This window comes from Balaenoptera musculus, chromosome 2 (assembly GCF_009873245.2).
Source record: "Balaenoptera musculus isolate JJ_BM4_2016_0621 chromosome 2, mBalMus1.pri.v3, whole genome shotgun sequence".
Classification (NCBI taxonomy): Eukaryota; Metazoa; Chordata; class Mammalia; order Artiodactyla; family Balaenopteridae; genus Balaenoptera; species Balaenoptera musculus.
Genome location: NC_045786.1, coordinates 78,272,766 through 78,287,274, shown reverse-complemented (window position 1 = coordinate 78,287,274; position 14,509 = coordinate 78,272,766). Strand labels below are relative to the sequence as shown.

Sequence of the window (14,509 nt, the reverse complement as noted above, 5' to 3'; positions counted from 1 at the left end):
GTAATAGTGAGCAAAGTATAAAACAAATGAATTCTTAAGTCATGTGAATCATGGAAGTAACAACGGTCACAAAATATAATGCTTTCATGAAACCCAAAAGTAGAAATAATGAGCACCTATTATTGTGACATTTCATATGTAACTATTTCAAGTGGAATTTAAATAATCCTCCTAATAAAGTCACAGTTCAAGCTAGTTTAACTGTGATTCTAAATTAAAATGATTTGCCTCGTAAGCATTTCAGATTTTTAATCTTCCAATATTTTCTTTAAATAAATATATATATATGAGCAATCCTTACATTTCTTAAATACTGACTCATTTCAGTGCAAACAAACAGCTTTGTGAGGCAACACTATCCCCAGTTTCCACATGAGCAAACCAAGGCTCAAACACGTACAAGCTTTCCAAGGTCATATATTTTAAGGAAGACACTGAAAACAGATCCCAGAATTCCTCTCTTCACCACCAGTTTATATACAACAAATTTTCAAATACTTACCGTAGAAATGTCCAAATCCCATGCTGATTGCAATCACCAAAGCAAGTATAACACATTTATTGAGACCACTATTGAACTGACGTTTACACGGCTCCTTATAAGGTTCAGTTTCTTGTTCAGCAAGTAACCTTTCTTCAGATTCTGAACTAGAAACAGTCTTCTTCCTAGCACGGCGTCGTCTAAAGGCCGGACTGGGCTGATGACTGGTTTCATCAGTACTTGATTCGTCATCGCTAGGCTGAGATGAAAATACTATTTTAAAAAGAAAAATGTAGATAAATATTAAATATTTTAGAAAAGCCTTCCCAGTAAATATGATTTAGAATGCCATCCCTACATGCCTTTTTACATACGACAGCCAAGAACAAAAACAACACGATAGAAACAAAAACTCAAGTTTTCAAGTTTATCAACATAAAGCCAAAGATTTCAACTGCGATACATAAGAAACTGTTAACTATACTCTGTGCCTTTGAGGGTCTGGTTTTGGTTGTTTTTTTTTTTTTTTAACTTCCCTTATAGTTTACACCATTAGAACAATCATTCTCATAGCCTATTAAATTTCACTGCTATTAGAGCCACAAACAAATACTATTTCTAGAAGGGGGAAAAAAAAACCCCTCTATCTCTTCATTTAATTTCAAATAGAGGTAATTTAAGCTCAACTGTTTAAGGAACAGAGGGAAGTATATAAGCAGTTCCTGAGACTTAAAAAAGACAACAACTACCAAAAGTTTCCTTGAGTGTACTAGTCCCTAGTTTTGTTTCCATCCTATGGGCCCAAAATCAAGGTTCAAAGCACTACAGTTTAACACAGGTTTCCAGAAGTCAGATGAGCCCTTCCCTTCGACTGCCACTCTTACTAGAAGGTTATTAATTTTACCCTCTAGTAAATATGTCAGCATGAGGAAGTGACACAACAGCTATCTCCGATATTTAAGGACTAGTCTTGTGCTGCTCCTTTATGAAAAGAATAATAAAGAACAACAAATTGGAAAAAAAATTCCACAAGAAATCTCAAGGACTAGAAGCATATTCATTGGAAAAAACCATCTTCAGCTTTTTCAAGTGTATAATTTCTTAACATTGTTCCATATATCAATAAACTATATGCTGACACAGAAGATTAGATGACTCAGTAATAATTTCCATAGGCCAGAGAGAAGAAGAAAAAAAAAAGCACTAAAAGTAAGGATAAAATGTGAACATGAATTTGATACAAAGAGCTCCAAAACAACAAACATTCATGCTTCGAAAAAGCAGAACAGTTCTTCAGAAGACAGGGTATCCATGCCACAGCAAAGCTGGTGACTTAGGTTAGACAATACTTCTAAAAGATGCATCATAGAGAATTCAGTTAACTTTCACACTTACAACAACAAACACAAAGACAGAAGGCACTACTGAATGAATGAATATTCCTAATATTTAGTGATATAGATGCCACTGAGAGATCTTTTGGTCATAACCCTTATGCCCATCATGTTTATCTGGTTATTCTTGATCACTAGTTTTTCCAAGATGTCGTCGCCTCAGCTGTGAGGTTACATTTCTTGGAAAAAGAGAAAGAAAGGAAGACTTAAACAAAGCATTACATAATACAAAGGCATTCATGATCATGGTTGGAGTACTTAAGTCAGACTTTCTGACATTATTAAGATGGGTAAATATAAAAACAAACCATTTGTCAAAATTTCTTAAATTTTCAATTCTACATTAACTTATTGCCTTCATTATACAGTCTAAGTAAACAAACCAGCCTAACCCACATGAACAAATTTGCATCCTTATCTAATGCTTCCATCTTTTTTAACCCATACGTATGATAGCTGAAATATTTTGATTTTTAAACTTCTTTTAAAGCATAATTTGGCACACAGTCCAAGATGCAAGCAATGCAAAGGCATGCAATAAGCTTAGCCAGCTTTATTACAAGATCAATTTTGAACACCTGTTCAGAGTATCACAGATTACAACAGATATCTTCAAAGCACTAAGTAAATTGTAAATGTGACTAGGCACACTCAGCTCTAGAAAAGCTGATCAGATTTAGTCACACCACCTTGGAAAGCGAGTTGGCTAGGAACATGGTGTTTCAGCTGATCATCCCATCCCCTTATGCATTCAGGAATCTTCCACAGCTTCTCCCACCACCTTTCTTTTGTGAATAAACAGGAAAAAAGATGTATAAAGCTTTATTATAAAGAATAAAAAGGAAAAAGAGAATTGAAAAACACTTGTTTTAATTATCACTTAACATTATCACTTGTACTCCATCAAAATCTAATAATCATGCCTTTTTAAAAAACATATACAAAAAAAAAAAAAAATATATATATATATATATACACACAATACAAACTTTTCTACAGCTACAAACTCTGGTTCCTTAGGGGAGGAGAGGGTCATATGGAGGGAGTGGGAAATGTTCTTAAATCAACAAAAAGACTATTGCCATAGAATCTAATTTATAAAAAGAAAAAAATGAAGTTGAAATCCTATAAAGATGGAGAAGAAAGGGAAAGGAAAAAAAAAAAAAGAAGAAATAGGTAGCAGGAAATTAACCAACCAAGAAAAATACGGGCTAAGGGAAGAGAACAAAAACTTGATAATTGATGTATATATACTATTTTCAACATAGCCCAAAATCATTTTTGATTATTTTTTAACATTTTCTTTATTGAAATAATTAATTCCCTTGGAAGGGACAGCAATGGATAAAAATACACCTAAAAAAATACTCTGCTTAACTGAATCTGTAAAATTCCCAAGAAGTCCAAGTTCAGAAAGGAAATTAAAAACTAGATTAATGTGCTCTGAAGTACTGAAGTTCCTGGAAAAAAAAAATCAACAGTGTGTGGCATCATTTCTTAAATGTCTGCTTGGACTCTTCTGCAATGCTCCTGTCTTCAATTTGACTACACATTCTGGCCCACAAATATTTTTAAATTAAACCAGCTTCTGGTTTAACCTCTACTTGAATTTTATTAGCTTAAGTTAGAGTAAGAAAAATTCCACTGTCTGATTCTGGCAAATTAAACAAAGGATGGTAAAATCTAAGAAAATGATCTGAAATAAATACTACACGTTCCTGTTTTTGCATCAAATTAAGAAACTCTTATTATCACTAGCAATGTCCCAGGTATCTCTCACATAATTCACCCTAAATTATAATTGGGGGTTAAAAACCGTGGGTTAATTATAGATTTCTCTCTTAGATTTTCTGTCACTTTGTGTCTAAATATTTATATTACCCTGAAAGATGTTATATATGTCCCTAAAACTGAGCCAAAGAATTGTAGAGGGAATTAGCTCAGTAACTCACATTTTACCTCCAAATGATTCTGTCTGAACAATAGGCATTCACTGCATTAAGAATGTGACTTACAATAGGTACATTCTCATAACTCAATCTAAAGTGAAAGATCCAAAGTTCAGGGGCTTTAGGATGCTGCTGTTTTGCCAGTTCCTTAAACCCTGTTTGGCACATGGTGGCACACAATAAATGTTTGTTGACTAATAATTAAATGGATCTGGAAGGCTTCAATAAAAAGTTTCTTTTACTATTTCTATAATATAAAATTTGTACCACGGTAACCAAAAATCTTATTAACACTGTCCTACTTTTTTAGGTATAATGGCTCAATCTCCCACTCCTAAAGACCTAAAAATTGTCAAATGCATTTTGGAGTGTTTGAGACATTAACAAATCTCCTTGAAGCTATTTTTTCTCTTCTTTCAATGATAAAAGATGGTATTTATTGGACTACTGTGCTCTAGGCCCTAGGTCTAGGAAAACACTAGATATAAGAGTAGATTTTACAAAAAATTTTCACAAGTTTTACCCAAACATATTCAAAACTTGAAATTCAGGGTCAGAAAACAAGCCATTATATAAAATGTGGTCACAAGAGTCCTAAGTCTCCTATCAGCGTATCCGTTATGTAGTTCTTACCAGTTTCTGGCTGACAAAACGTGTACTGGCTGCTAGAGGAAGAGCCCATGTTAAAGTCTTCTGGACTCTCTGCTTCTTTAACAATTATTGTTTCTTCTTGATTCCCAGTTTCTTCTAACTTAGGTGGCTCAAGTGTAACAATATCAGAATCATCACTGACAGTTCCAAAATAGAGATTGTCATCAGGTAACTTTTCTTCCTCTCCCTGAAGAATAATAATTTTAGAGACAAATTCAACAATTATTTATGGGCCTTATATTTTCTAGGCAGTTCAAAGTATATAATGGTACTTAAGTAGTATGGTGATTGGGTTTAAAGTAAGTCCTGCCCAACAGGAAAGGATTACGCAATAGTAGGTTCATCCTAGGGAATTCCCTGGCAGTCCAGTGGTTAGGTCTCTGCACGTTCACTGCCAGGGGCTCAGGTTCAATCCCTGGTCAGGGAACTAGGATCTCACAAGCCGTGTGGCACAGCCCAAAAACAAAAACAAAAACAAATAGTAGGCTTATCTTTCAGTCTGAAAATACCATCAAACCTATTGGCAACTCTCCCTTTCAGAATTAAATCAAACTGCTGTCTACCATTCATTCGTGGGCTGCAGAAGCTGAGAAACAAACCCACCTTTCCAACCCAATGTCCACAAAAAGGAGAGGATCTGTTTCTCACCAGTTCTACAGGTTTATTTGGGCATAACTCTGCGGTCAGGGAGCCCATAAAAGACTGATTAAATTTTCCTGATAAACTTCAAAAGTTATGTAATGTAAAGATCATCCAGCTATCTAGTTTTATCTGGAAGTCAAGTAAAATGCCAAAGGACAAAGTTTGTTCTCAAATTTTAAAACTAACCTTCATTTTAGATATGAAGCCTTAATTTCTCAATATAATTCAAGAAAGCAACATATTTCCAAAGAAAATATTAGAGGTGAAATGAATAGATCTTTAACACATTACCAAGAAATCGCTGTTCTAAATTAAAAGATAGCTCACTTAATTAGGAGTTAAATGGAAGCTAACTTTAATCTTAAAACTGACCAACCTGCAGAATCCCAAATTTTTCAACAAAAGATATTTATAATTCAAATAGGAACAGAACGCACAAATAGAAATGGAAGCTTTAATTAGTATTCTCTAATAAATACTGTTTATCATATATCCACATAGTAAAACACAAGGTTACCTCAAGTGCTGACTTCATTTCCTCCAACGCTGGATAAGTAGTTCCTCCCATTAACACTGTGCCATTCTGGCTGCTCTCTGACATAAAGCAAAGATCAATTTAATTATACTTCATTGACTTTTTTTGTCTGCATATATTATAATATAGGCAGATAAAATCTATTCCTAATTTTTAAAGTGGATCTAATGAAATGCCACATGTAATTATAACAGTCACTCTATTGTTACTAAAAAGATCTCTGTATTTCAAATATAACTATTTGAAATTGTCAGGGGATAATTTTAGGTACTGAACTGAACTCATTTAAAAATCTACTAAAAACCATAATCCCTAAATAAACAATCTCTACATTACAATTCCAAAGTACTTAAGCCAAGGTGTTTGTAAAAACCTGTTAATATGGAAAACTGATTCTCAGATAATTGACGGAACATTTCCTGAATTCTTAGTTTATTCATAATTCTTAAACGTACCACTATTCTAATGACTGTCAATGCCTAGTAACACAAGAATCAAAACTATGGCTTCAAATTACAAATCTTTACAATAAAAAATAGACTATAAAAAACAAGGCCTCAAAAGAACACAGAAAAACAAGATAATGTCACCATAGCAGATGCAGATATATTTTATAAGAAACTCTCAAAAAACAATGTACAAATTAGAGTTTATAATGTCATATTTTTAATGAAAAAGGCTATAAAATGCTAATAGAAGCTGAAAATATTAAAACGGTATACAATAAGCATCAGGTTTTATGCATAGCAAAGTATATGCATTGTTGGTATAATGTTACCTCCAGATAAAAAGAATTATAGATGGCTTTGATTTTTTTTGCTCATCATTTGTTTTTCTATCATAAATGTGTATTTCTCATGTAATTTAACCCCTCCAAAATAACAAAGGGAAAAACACCCAAACATCACTTGTGTGTGTTATATAGCTCCTAACAGAATATTAATTTGGAGATAAGACTCCGCAACGAAGGTGGACTTGGGTCCAAGGACACCTGAGGAAGTATGTAAATTTTTTTTTACGTATCTAAATATATGCATTTCTTGGGAGAGACTATCCACAGCTTTCAGATTCTCAAAGAGATCTCTGACCCATCAAAGATGAGAATCACTGTTCAAATGAGAATAGCAATCAACACATAAGCTGAAAACAAGATTAACAGTTATAATCCTTTATATTTCTGGCCTTGACACATGCACTTTATTCTCCTGATGGAGAAATGTTCTGTTTACATTTTAATGCAATTTTTAAAAGAAAATTTAAGAAGTAATTTTTAAATATTAAGATGTATTAATTATTTGGGTTTCTTAATCCTCTATATAATTAATATGGGCATCAAATCCCACAGAAGAATATATAACATCAATGCAATACAGTAGTTAAATGCCATTTACCACCTACAACCAAAGGTACTCTGAAGTGTGGTAACTGGAGAAGAGTTTAGTAAATCCTTTGTGTGAATAAATAATTTTGTATATCACTAGTCTTAATCAAGGTTAAAAATATTTAGCCACTGTTTACACTAGCAGTATCAAAGAGTCATATGGAGGCCCAAGTATGTACTATAGCTACAAACAAACAAATCCCCTGGGCAATTTGGTGCCACTGGGTTCTTTAGGCCTGCCCACCTAATCCACACGAAAATTCTAGTCTTTCAGTGTGACCTGATGATTTAGACTAGCCAGACAGGCTGCCCACCTAGAAAGAAGGCAAGATTCGTAATGTTGCTCACATATCCTATTAAAAAAAAAAGAAAAATCAGACTTCTTTAAACTTACCTCCCTGCTCTAACTGCAATACTTGTAGCTCCTCTTGTGATAAAGATGAACATTCTGGGGTGAGCTCACAGCTGTCATTGGCTGCACCATGTTCAGAATTCACCATCTCTATATCAGACCCCTAGATAAAAAGTGTTAATCAGTTATTTGTCTATCAGCTGCCGAAAGCTAGATGTGACTACATGTAGATGCTTCCATTTTTAAAAGTCCCAGATGCTGCTATACTCCAAAGGGAACAGTATCTATTCCCTTTTTTTTTTTAATTTAAATTTTTTTAAATTTTTGGTCGCGTTGGGTCTCGTTGCTGCACATGGGCCTTCTCTAGTTGTAGCGAGCGGGGGCTACTCTTCGTTGCAGCGCATGGGCTTCTCATTGCGGCAGCTTCTCTTGTTGCGGAGCACGGGTTCTAGGGGCACAGGCTTCAGTAGTTGTGGTGCACGGGCTTAGGTGCTCCACGGCATGTGGGATCTTCCCGGACCAGGAATCAAACCCATGTCCCCTGCATTGGAAGGCGGATTCTTAACCACTGCACCACCAGGGAAGTCCAGTATCTATTCCTTTTGTTCAATTTAGTCCATAAAGCCGACAGCAGGGGAGCCATAGGTTTAGATTCTAAAAGAAGTCAGTCCTGGGACTTCCCTGGTGGCACAGTGGTTAAGAATCTACCTGCCAATGCACGGGACACGGGTTCGAGCCCTGGTCCAGAAAGATCCAACATGCCGCAGAGCAACTAAGCCCATGCGCCACAACTACTGAGCCCGCATGCCGAAACTACTAAAGCCCGCGTGCCTAGAGCCCGTACTCTGCAACAAGAGAAGCCACCACAATGAGAAGCCGTGCACTATAATGAAGAGTAGCCCCTGCTCACAGCAACGAAAGACCCAACGCAGCCAAAAATAAATAAATCTTAAAAAAATAAAATTTTTAAAAATCTCCAAAAAAATAAAATAAAAGTCAGTCTAAAAGTCAAACACTCTAACTAAGCCCAAGCAATAAATCTGAATCCCAGAGGATAAGTTTCTAAATTTAGCTATTTCTATTAATTTGCTTCTACTCAACACTTATGGAACTACTCTAGGCAAGGCATTTTGCTAGTGTCACAGGGTATGAAAAATTGAAATCTAAAATTCAGATTTATAGCCTATTCAGAGAAACAGCCACAAGCAAATAACTACTTATTATTGCAACATATGACTAAAAAGGTTTAAGGGCAAGGATTAAAATTAACCTATTAGATTAATGGAGTAAACTTTCCTTATAAAATTTCAGACTGTTCTTTTATTCTTCCAAGGTTTTCCTTCTTACTTTGATGTCAGACTGTCTTTTCTTTAATAAAAGTGGATCTTAACAGGGTTTTTTTCTCATCTTAATTGGCAAAATAAGTTATCCACTAATGATTCTGTCTCTCTCCAGGCCCCTCCCTCAATTTTCCTATAATTTAGTAATCTATGAAATCAAAAGGTCTGAGTTCTCCTGATATACATAACTCACAACAGCAAAAACTAAGAGACGTCATTAAAGCAGTGGGTTTGAGTTGAGTCCTAAAGAGAATTCTGAGTATAAGACTTTGGGATTGCTTAAAGTGGCAGGAGAATGGTAGTAACAGACACAAGGTTCGGGTTGAACTGTGAGTCACTGGGGAGACCAGATCTGGCCTAATCAGAATGGTAGTGATGGTAAAGGAAAAGGAAATACATGTAAGAGACATTAGCAAGAAAGAGTAGTACCTGATAACAAGATATGGAAGGAAGAAGGATAAAGGTACAAATATGATCAACTCTGTGACAGGTATCTCTAATACAGAACGCCCAAATGACACACTTGGCTAAATGCCAGAAAAGTTTGCTATCTTGCTTCATACTGCAGACTCCCACAGCTGCCTTACTTCTATATTGTTAATTATCCTTGAAGGAGAAATTGTTACTATGAGAGTTGATCTAAGCTTTGGAGAAAACAGATTAAAAATAGAAAAGTCACTTATTAAAAAAAAGAAGAAAGAAGAAAAAGAAACCACATTAATTTCAACTGGTACAGCTGCTAATAAATTTTAAAACTTTCTTGCAGAAACTTTGGTTAATGTTGTTTTCTAGAAGTCATGACTAACCAATTGTCTAAATATTAAATTATCAAAGGAATTGTAAAAAATACTGTTTAAAATTTTTATTGATGAAGGAAAATAAGTGAGGCTTGAGTCTAAAAATAAACAGGAAAATTATAGATAAATCCATTAACACTTTAAATAGGTATAGTTTTTATCTTATTGCTTCTATACATCACTATTTTATGATTTTTCTGTAATTAACATATATTACCAGTGTGAGAAAATAAATTACTGTTTATTATGTACTAGTTATGTAACATCATATTTCTATAATCAAATTCATTTTGTAATAGAGTTCTAGCCATAGCCCTTTTTCCATCAAGTTCTGAAATGATCATATAATGTAACGTAACATAACATGGGTAGAACCCATGTTCTCCATGCTCCTTGGTTTGTTTAAATGCAGGCTCTGATGTTTTCTAGTTACATAATCTTGGCCAAATTACTGAATCTCCATAAGCTTTGGTCTTCTCAACTATGAAATGAGAATGAAAACAATCTGTACCACAGAGGGTTGTTTAAAATTATGAGAACATAAGTAAAGCACAGGACCTGACCAATAATAAGCCCTCAGTAAATACCTGCCTCATGTCTCAAAGCTGAGGAAAGCAATGTCCAATAACATGCTGGCTCGTGAAGAGTTTTCAGCAGTGAAGTGAAATGTAGGTGGGAAAAGCTATAGACAATGGAACCTTATGCTTAAATGTAAAAAACTAATGGCCTTCAAAGAACCCAGTTTACATCACTGTTAACACTGTAATATTACAAACTGCCTTATAAAAAGTATTAAGTAGCATACCTCATGATTGATGACAGTCCAACCACAAGATGAATCACTGTCACTGGAATTTTCAGACATTTTTCAGGTCTACAAATACAAAAACATATTGATATGTGGGACACATTTTTAAAAATTCTATAGGAAGTACAATATGTGACCCAAGTACAAAAAGTGGCTTACTGCCTTCCAGGTGAAACTGAGACAACCCACCCATAGATTTACCAGACAGGATATGCTTGCATATCTATATGAACAAATACAACCAAACTTTATGACAAGGAGATCCTCCTGAGCCAAAACAGTCTAGACGGTCGTACTGTGGAATGAAGAGGCAAGCTGGATCTGAAAGAAAATGTAGGATTTGGCCAGGCAGAAACAAAGGTAAATGAGAACAATCTGACTCTGAGCAAGTCAACTGTTGAGGGAATGACAAATGGGGAACAGTCAGCCAGAGTAAAAGCCTATGTTTTCAATGAACAGTATGGTGTGAAAATCATGGCTGAAGAAACCAAGTGGGGGAAAGAGAAGAGTTCCAAGGCCCAGCAAAATGAAGTCTACTGTTGTCAACATGAAGCAATTAATATTTTCAAGCAGGGAAGGAATGTGATCAAATGGTTTTTAGGAAAATAACCATGTTGGTAACACTTCAGTTACATTAAAACCGGGGAAGAAAAAGACCAGAAGTTGGTTAGAAACTTGTGGCCACTGGCAATAACCTAGATAGACTCAAGTCCTAAACCAGCACACATTGGTCACTCCACCTGGTTTGTTCTACCCTTTCTATCTGAAACTCCTATTTAAACTTCAAAATTAAGCTCATTAAAGTAAATGGTATCTTGCTGACTTTGTTCCATACATAGGTCTTATAAATGCTTCTATTATGGCACATATACTGAGAACCCATTATATCCAAGTTGATGGTTAGTGTTCTAACAGAACTCTACTGCAGACAATTTAATATGGAACCAGTGCACAAATGAAAACAGGGCAAAAAATATAGATCTGGACCATCCATTAGTGATTCTGGAAACTCCTGTAAATTAATATTTTAAGAAGAGAAGATACAGAGAGGTGGCTGGTCACTGATAGTACAAAATAAGCATGTTTTCAGACAAATTATTCAAAATCTAAAATAAGACATAAAGACGACAGTGTGACTTTTAATGTCACTCGAGACAGAACATTTCACAATAAGTTCACCTGAGGTCATCTGATTGTTTGATTTCCCATTTACAACTAATTAGGGCCCAGGCAGTTTCTAAATTTAGAGGTAAATTTGTAAAAAAAAAAAAAAAAAAACTATTACAGTGAAATGCACCTTTTCTGTCCAGTAGAGAATACTATCCCAAAGGCTAGGCCTAAATACCCTCCCTATAGGATATTAATCAATTTTATATCTTAGCAATTTTATTTCACCATTCCTTATTAAACTGACTACATAAAGCCCAATTTCTCATTGAACCAGTCTCCGTGAGTTAAAAAAAAACTTTGATGTTACTATTTGTATTTTAATTATTTTATAACAGTTTAAAAGTTGTGGGTTAACATATTAGACTGCACAAAGACTGAGCAGTTAATTTTGCAGGAAGAAAGGAAAATGGTCAAAGCAGGCTTTATAAATGAGGTTGTAATGTTTTTAGACATGCTGGACAGCATGTTTTTTAACTGAATTAGTTGCCAAAATTTTAAAATTGAGAGCTATCACAGAAAAATAAAGTTCTGGTTCCTTATTACCAAGAAAAAAAAATATGACGACACTGGAAGGATTTCCCAAGAGATAACGGGAAAAGCACTACAAAAATAAAGGCAGAAAAAATTAAAGAATATGAAACTTCTAAGAAATGCAATTAATTTAGCATGAGTGAAGTATTAAAAGAAGACATCTGAAAATCAGAATCTTTCAAAGGGCACATATTAAAATGGGGAAACAACTAAAGGGCCCTAGACCTGTGGAATACAAAGAATCAATGCAATATTCCATGAAAAAGATGAGCACCTAAATTTAACCAGTATTGACGAGGGGGAGAGGGTAAATAGGATGGGGAGGGGTTAGGAGAGATTTGAGAAGACAGACACGAAAGATTTTTAAAGGACTGAATAACCAAGAATAGAAAAGAGAAAGTGTAGTATATTTTGGTTTAAGTGACTTGGTATTTGGAAAAACCATTCTATATGGAACAAGTAGGTAGGGCTTTACGATTAAGAAAATTGGCCTAGGACTTCCCTGGTGGCACAGTGGTTAAGAATCCACCTGCCACTGCAGGGTACACGGGTTCGAGCCCTGGTCCAGGAAGATCCCACATGCCACAGAGCAACTAAGCTTGTGCGCCATGATTACTGAGCCTGTACTCTAGAGTCTGCGAGCCACAACTACTGAGCCCCACGAGCCTAGAGCCCGTGCTCCACAACAAGAGAAGCCACCACAGTGAGAAGCCCACACACCGCAATGAAGAGTAGCCCCCACTCGCTGCAACCAGAGAAGGCCTGCACGCCGCAACAAGACCCAAAGCAGTCAAAAATAAATAAATAATTTTTTTTTTAAAAAAAGGAAAATTGGCCTAAAAAAAGCAATCATTCTTCACCATGTGAAAGCTCCTCTTCCCTTTGCAAACCCCCAGTTCCTAACCTCCTCTAGCAGCCCACATTCTCACTGCTGCTCCAGCTCACCCCCAGACTTACATAACCTTCCAAAACTCCTGGGATACAAGACCTGATCAGGGATATTTAATGGGTATATATCTCCTACCCTTATCTAGGTAATTTCCATTTAAACAGTTCTTTTAAATAGATAGTCCCCAGCTTTTGTTTTCCAATCAAGAACTCTAATTGCTCTGGCGATAAAGACAAGATTTCAAAAGAAAGTTACATACATTGCTAAACTGGGACTTTATCATATCTGAATTTCTCAAATCAAGGAGCCCACTTTAATCGGATCCCAGTTTAATTCTTTGTTTACTTGCCCTGGAGGAAGAACAGCTTGACATCTAGCCCAAATGAGGAAAAAAAGATTCCCCTACTGGCCATAACACCACAGTAAGAGTTTGGTAAGCAAAATTCACAGCCCTACTAAAGAACCCTCCTAATTCAGGTGTTTTCAAAAAGTTGGGTGCACTGAAATTAAATCAAAATTTTAAAAAGTAAATTTCTGAGTCCCATCCTAGACACATTGACTCTGAAAGCTGCCTCTGTATTTGAACTTCCCCACTATAGCCAGTTATCCTCCTAAAATGGTAATATTTTGTCATTCCTTAAAAATGTTAAGATTTTCATACTGTCTTCAGGATAATGCCCACAGGCCTTAAATATCAAGTGTTTTGTCTCTAGCATCTCATCCTCTCTCCCTCCATCCCCTCCCTCTCCCCTCCACCTTTTCAATTCCGCTAAAAAGCTTAGCTTTCTCTTAATTCAGGGGCTTTGCATATTCTGATCTCAGTTCCTCACCTCCTTACTTCTACCCAAACTCCTGTGCCCACTCTTCTATCTCAGCTAACGCATCACTTTGTGAACCATTCCCTGACCCCATCCCTAAAGACTAGTATATTCCCTAATCTACTACTTAAAATAGAACACTGTGCTGTAATTGCTTGTTTACTTGACTGGTAACACATATTAAGCACTCAATAAAGAAAAAAGGTAAACATTTCTGGGCGATGATGCAATTAGTGACACACTTCTAAATTGTTCCTCAAGGAACTCAGAATTCTGGAGGAATCCATGAGATTCCTCTCATGGTTCCTCTCCCCATTATTTTGACCAAAGGTAAATGCAAAAACCTGTTCCATTTTGAGGGCTTTACTAATAATAACTTAGAAATAAGCAGAGTTTATGGGAAAGTTACAAAGGCATAAAAAATCATACAAAGTTATAAAGCTAAGGGTACTTTACGAAGATGATAAACTTGAAGCCCTTTTCTAGACTCAGGCTTCGTTTTATTCCTCGGGGTAGCTTCTTTACCCCAATCTCCAGTCATATATTTCCCCATTGCTTTTTGGATGATCACTAGTAGGTTTCTCAGGCCTTTCAAATAAAGCATCTACAAAACTAAGATCATCTTCCTGCTGCTCTTCCTGTTTCTATCATCTCAGAGAATAGCATCAGCCAAAAATAATCTGGCTGCAAGCAAAACCCACCAAACATCAGGTCAAAAATCCTAGATTTAGGATAACTACATTTGGGATAACTAAAACTTGCCTTGACCCA

The 14,509-nt window shown here is 35.6% G+C and overlaps 1 protein-coding gene across 7 annotated transcripts in view; it reads right to left on the bottom strand.

Moving 5' to 3' along the window:
• The window catches only part of CCPG1 (cell cycle progression 1), a 37,889-nt gene that overhangs the window by 11,640 nt on the left and 11,740 nt on the right, over positions 1-14,509 (bottom strand). For 4 of the 7 annotated variants that reach the window (XM_036844361.1, XM_036844359.1, XM_036844358.1 and 1 more), the window contains exons 2-7: positions 10,328-10,396; positions 7,428-7,548; positions 5,635-5,711; positions 4,458-4,662; positions 2,565-2,660; positions 503-754 (exon numbers count right to left, since the gene is read on the bottom strand). In XM_036844361.1, the coding sequence (XP_036700256.1) occupies positions 503-754; positions 2,565-2,660; positions 4,458-4,662; positions 5,635-5,711; positions 7,428-7,548; positions 10,328-10,387 (811 nt within the window). In that variant the 5' untranslated portion in view covers positions 10,388-10,396. The remainder of the gene's footprint in view (positions 1-502; positions 755-2,564; positions 2,661-4,457; positions 4,663-5,634; positions 5,712-7,427; positions 7,549-10,327; positions 10,397-14,509) is intronic. The other 3 variants (XM_036844364.1, XM_036844363.1, XM_036844362.1) reach the window with 1 other exon arrangement.